The following is a 6,201-nucleotide window of genomic DNA, read 5'->3' as shown; positions in this document are numbered from 1 at the left end:
TAGAAATGAAGATATTCGAGTATAAGCGGCCTTGATGATGAACAAGATGCGGCAAGCGAGACTGAGATAGTTCGGGCATGTAAAGAAGAGGGGAGCGTATGCCACACCGTGGAGGTGCAAGAGATTGGCTATGAATGGTTTCAAGAGAGGTAGTGTAGACCGAAGAAATATTGGAAAGAGCTGATTAGACAAGAAATGATGGAGGAAATGAATTTGGTACTAGTTCATTAGTCGTAGTACTACTCTTGTAGTTTCTCTTCCTTCAATTTCTATTACTCTTTTGTACTTCGATTATCATAGTATTCTGTTGTAGTTATTGTTCCTTTAATTTTACGACTGCTTTGGTGCACCGGGCTGCTTTGAATTGTTTTTCCTTGCGGTGAAGGTCTATCAAAATTCAGAAATTCTCCCCAAACTCCACTTTCTGTTGCTGTATGAACCATGAATTATTTAGTGAAGATACATTAGGTCTATAGCATCGTCGGTGCCAAAAAAATGATCTTACATATATCATGTGATAAAGGATGTATTAGTAAAATAACACGTAATGGACTAAAAACCATATCTGTCATTCAAGGTATTGGGTAAAAACTGAAATATGTAGTTGAATTATACATTTGGAAGCAATATCAAATTCTTATATATCCATCATCATATTTATTTGGAAGCAATAAGTACAAGTAGTAGCTCGCATTCATGTCTCCCTACTCTCTTATATTCTTCATCTTACTCTCATCATATTTTTCTCCAAGTATAAATAAAAGCCAAGAAGTACAATAAAATAGAGAGGCAACCTATGAAACAGATAGTAACGGCAAGACCAAGTGAATGTGATAAAGTAGCAAACATACCAGTTACGAATGCAATTACAACTGCAAACATTGACAAGCATAGACAAACACCTGAGAGATGATAAAGCTTCTCTAAAATTTTCTTATCTTAAGGATCTATACTTACATCTGCCATGAGGAAGTAAATGAATATGGCAACAGCTGAGAATGTGAAGGCAATGGCGTCGGAAACAACAAATGCACGAAATGATGTTTTCCTTATTAGAATAGCCATCCCTTGGTTAAGGCTATAAGGGTTGCTCTCAAAACCTCTTGGCAATGTGATACCAGCGGCGAAAGTGACTGTCATTATCAAAGTGGCCACAATAATATGGAGTTGAGCTGACTTCATGATACTTTCAACTGCTATTTGATCTACCTTTTTATCTTTATCGTGATCATTTTCCCTCAGTTGCATTTTGAATCCCGTTCTCGTTTCATCATTTGGATTGGGCATGTACTTGTACTTCCGCTTTACCTCAGAGTCACGTTTTCCAAATCGGCCAATGCTACACAAATCCTCCATCAATTTCTCCTATTTTCATCAATAGTATAGTTTATATTGATGTAAAATATAAACTACTCGGATCCTAGCTTACGAGACAATGATATCATGTAAAATAAATTCAGGCCAAGGTAGAGCAAGAAATAGAATTAAAGTTGTACTTGATGTTTCAACACCACATCAAGAATGGAAAAAATCTGAAGATTTGTGAGTGCATGCAAATCGTTCTTTTGCTTGACATAATCCTTGATCTAGTTTATCAATATTTAACCATCATATACTCAAGCACAACCAGTATTTGAAAAACAAATGTGCGGCCGCTTACCTTCTTTGTTGCCACTCTGCATGACAATGCAATATCAAGTGGAGTCTAGTTTTCTTTGTTAAATGACATCTTCTTCACTCTAGGATGGTTTATTAATTCACACATATGGTTACCAGAGGCAGCAAGCAAATGGAGAGGAGTGTTGTCGTCGTTGTCTGGCTCATCAACAAGGTTGTCGCACTTATCAGAGTCTTATAAGAAGCGGACTACCTTTTCTTGATTGTTTAATACGGCAACATGAAGAGCATTTTGACTATTGTTGTTAAGAAAATCTCGACAATCAGGGCAGTGATTTAATAGCTCATTGATCATGTTTACGTCACCTTCACTGGCTGCAATGTGAAATGCTGTCGTCCAGGCATTTTCACTGCCTACAGAAAGGTATAGTAAAGACTTTTTCCACCACAGAATATCATAAACTACATCCGCCAATCCTAATTTAACAGCATAGTGCAGTGAATTCCAACCCCATAAGTCAGGTTCCTCGCATGAAGGCTTATTCCAACGTCATAGTGATCTAATGCAATCTGGATGTGTCAACACGATAAATACATAAATAAAGGGTTAGATCTTATCACAAATATAGTTGCACAATAGAAATTATGAAATCATTAACAGATATTATAGATAAATATTTTTAAAGCGGTTGCATAACTAGTAATGTGCCCGAACTTTTCCTAACTTAAACTCGTCCCAAAAATATCAAAGATTAGCTTCTACAATGAATGATATTTATTTTGTATGGAATTCTTTAGATTTAGACTTTACATTGTGTGGGAAATTGAATTAGGTTTCCAACGATATAAGATTCACCTAAATCCGATAACCGGGTAAGAAGTTATGGCTATTTCAAGTTCCAGTCGTAAAACACCGTCATTTTGACCCTTAGCGCGTCACGGATCAATGTAAATTCTCAATTGTCCCATTCTAGTGGCCCTACACGATATTTGCGCGTCGTGGAGAGGGCCAATTTCCTGTTTGACAATTTCCAGTGAGACCTCGCGATACTGGCACGTCGCTCCAGTGGTCAAAATGACAAACATAAGGGCTCCATGAATGTGGCGCGTCAAAGAGGGAGCCCAGTTTCTGCTCGTCCAAATTCCAGTGAGCCACCGCGATAGTGGAGCGTCGTGGTGGCCACCCAATTCGCAAAATGTTGCATTTTTCAGTTTCGTTTAGGGTTTAAAGAGGACATTTTGGTCATTCTCCCATCCCCTAGTCGGTCTTAAACAGTGAATTAAATGCACTTTACATTCACTTTTCATCAAATTTCTCTCAAGCCAAACTCTAGCTCGTCAAGCTTTCTCCCCAGTCCCCAAGCAACTCAAATTCCTCCATTAATCTTCCAAGGAAATTCAAGATTTAGAATTCTCAAGTCAAGAACTTCAAGAATTCATCTCCAAAGCATCAATAGAGATCCAAGTATTAACTACTAGATCATCAATTAAGGTATGTGGGATTTGAACAAGGATAGTTTTTTCGTCCTTGTACCCAAAACTTTAATTTAATTACAAATTTACTGTAATCTATATGATTTTCCATGAAATTGAAGTTAGGGTTTATACCCATTATTGTTATTTACATGCTTATGATATTTCCAATGATTTAGAAGTTGAATTCCATGCATGTTGCTGAAATTTTCAGATTTTGAGTTGTTTTATTAATATTTATATTATCAAGCATGATTACTATGATGATTTAACATGAGATTGATGCATGGGTTATTACCCCAAGATTGAACATTATTATTACAAGAAAGATGATGTTTTTAAGCATCTTATGAACAAAATATTTACAGATTTTTAGAAAAACTTTGATCTTTTGATCATTGGTCAGCTTTGAAATCCACTTTACAGATTAGTACAGTTTACAGAACTCAGCTATGCATTTACTCAGATAAATGCATAATTGGTTTTCATATAAATCCTTATGTTTCAGATAATTTTTCCACATTTGTTATGATTCCCATTCAGGTTGCCTTGTTTTGAAAATTAGATCTAATAGAAGGCAGCCGGGGTTAGCTCAGGACTACTTGTAATTCGGAGCACCGTCTGACATCCCGGTAACTAGATTTCGGGGCGTTACATGATGTGAATGCTACGAACATAATTTTTACTTCACGCATTTATACCATTTTAAATGGTAATTCTTGATGCCTAGAAGTTTCTACATTTGAATTTTGAAGGAATAAGTCAAAATATCAGATGAAACTCCTCTCTAGAGGGCCTTTCGTCCAGTTTCTCGATTACCATTTGAATCTAATGGAAAAATTAGCTATCTCACAATCAACAATCCCCTCTTCTCCTCTTCCCTCCGGGTGAAACAACTTCCATTACCACTAAAATGGATATCAAATTTAGGATGCTGAAAAAACCAGCTCACTGGAAAAGACAAGTGTTGTCACCTGTCTAGCTGTTAGAACATCCACAGATGCAACAACAATATACCCAGTGTATTCCCACATAGTGGGGTCTGAGGAGGGCAAAATGTACGCAGTCCATACCATTACCTCCGAAGAAGTAGAGAGGTTGTTTAGAAAAAAATTTTAGTCAAAGAATATATCGTTGCACAGATATTGAAAAGATATTAAATAACCTCATCACGATTGATTTTGGTTGGCTAGTTTAGAAAGTCTTTGTTCACATCGTTCCCTACACCTGGGCCAAATAGTCTTTTGGAGAGGAGAAAAGGGATTGGGGTAGTTGTCAGAGATTAACCAGTAAGAAAATTAGTCCATTAGATTATAAGTTGAGGCAGCTAATGGAGGATCCTAGTGAGACTATCGACATGATTAATCCAAATTTATGAAGCCGGTGTTAAATATGGGAAAGTCAACTAAAGTTAGATGTTGATATAGCAAATAACAAAAATTGTGTACCGCTATGTTCCTGAATTACTGCTGCATGCAGAGGCGTTCTTTTAGATGGACCTGCAGCATAAGTTAGTTTCTTGCAGGATTCCAAGATGTTAATCAAAGTATCATGAAAACCAGATACAGCCGCCAGATACAGTGGCGTCTCCTGCGCATGGTTAGGTGGAAATTCGAATTCAGAATCTTCTTTCACCAAGAGATTAACCACATCTAGATGTTGGCTCCTCACGGCCTTGTGCAGCGCTGTATCTACACTAGCATCCGGCATCCTCGTGAGTTTCTCCTTAGTATTATGACCTTCTATACATGCAAGTAGCACACGGACAACTTCAGTGTGCCCTTCATTAGCTGCTATGTGAAGAGAGGTTTCATTTTCTTTTTTTGACAGCATAACATTGCCGGAGTAATCTTAAGGACTTCTGCCGCGAAATGGGAGTGGTCATAGAGGGCTGAGACATGAAGGACCGTCTTACCCTTCGGAGTGACTTGGTAGCTGTTTTCTTCATCCCTTTTCAGATGATCACCAAGTAGAAAATTGGCATCTCCAATATTGCCTCTCATCGCAGCTTTATACAAGTCTGGATCCATTCTTTTTGATTTGGTGTTTTATTTAAAATCTTCCAACGATAATCCTGTGAACTGATGGATGGAGTATATATATACGTGTACTTGATGAAGTCTATTTATCTATGTCTTTGCATTTGAATTTCTTAATATTATGCCAGCCTGGCCGGAGTAGAACTTCTAGGTGTGTTATATTTTTTTAATGAAGTCTTTGTTTAGTCTTTATATTAGAATAGCTGAAGATACCAGACTGGTCATTTTATATATATGGTGTGGCTATCAGCTGATATTGTTGATATTGAAGAATCCAATGAAATTGAGAGTCCTTTGCTTCTATTTCCAAGGGATAACTATAGCCTTCCACTAGCAACAAATATCAGGTATCTCTATCCATCAAGGCTAGAATAGATGGAAAAAAATACCAACTTCGTTGACCACTGGGCCTCACCCATGGATGCTGCTAGCTATAAAAAAGCGCAATGGGTACACTAAAGCTTCCGTTGTGTGTAGGGATCGGGGAAGGGCCCTATCACAAGGGTTTACTATACGCAGTCTTACCTTGCATTTCTGCCGGCTGTTTCCTGGTCACATAGCAGCAACTTTACCAGTTAATCCAAGGCGTCCCTCCATATGAAGACGACATTTATATCAAGTGTGGGATGGACCCCACATTGATGAGTCTGAAACTTGTATTAATAAAAAGAAAGACTCAGCAGAGACTTGACTATATTAAGAGTGATTGTTTTCCTATATAATGTTTCAGCAGAGACTTGACTGTTAAGAGTCAACTAAGTATATGTCAAGTTGGGTCATCTAATTAGTATATGTCGAGTTGTAGCATTATTCAAGTTGGGTCATCTTATTATATGCCTACCCTAGGAGGTAGAGAGGGTGTTTCCAATAAACCTTGGCTCGATGAAAAAAGCAATAACAAAAATGAAGAAGACATGACAAAATACTATAGAAAGCATGACAAAACAGTTTGAACGAAAACTAGAAAATACGATAACCAAAGTACCAGTGGCGTCAAATAATAATAAATATCAAGGAACAAGAAACTACATGAGTAATGCTATGAATACTAATAAGGAAGGATTGTTAACCT

The 6,201-nt window shown here is 37.3% G+C and overlaps 1 protein-coding gene across 1 annotated transcript; it reads right to left on the bottom strand.

Annotated features, from left to right (window-relative positions):
• Positions 1-646: 646 nt before the first annotated feature.
• LOC107872684 (ankyrin repeat-containing protein ITN1-like) lies at positions 647-5,236 on the bottom strand. Its single transcript, XM_047412760.1, has 3 exons — positions 4,539-5,236; positions 1,661-2,187; positions 647-1,365 (listed from the first exon to the last, which is right to left on the bottom strand). Exons 1-2 carry the CDS (start codon positions 4,921-4,923, stop codon positions 2,168-2,170), a joined length of 405 nt encoding a protein of 134 aa, XP_047268716.1. The 5' UTR covers positions 4,924-5,236; the 3' UTR covers positions 647-1,365; positions 1,661-2,167.
• Between the last annotated feature and the right edge of the window lie 965 nt (positions 5,237-6,201).

This window comes from Capsicum annuum, chromosome 5 (genome assembly GCF_002878395.1).
Source record: "Capsicum annuum cultivar UCD-10X-F1 chromosome 5, UCD10Xv1.1, whole genome shotgun sequence".
NCBI classification, from domain to species: Eukaryota; Viridiplantae; Streptophyta; class Magnoliopsida; order Solanales; family Solanaceae; genus Capsicum; species Capsicum annuum.
The sequence above is the reverse complement of the archived record's forward strand: the minus strand, read 5'-3'. Positions and strand labels throughout refer to the sequence as shown.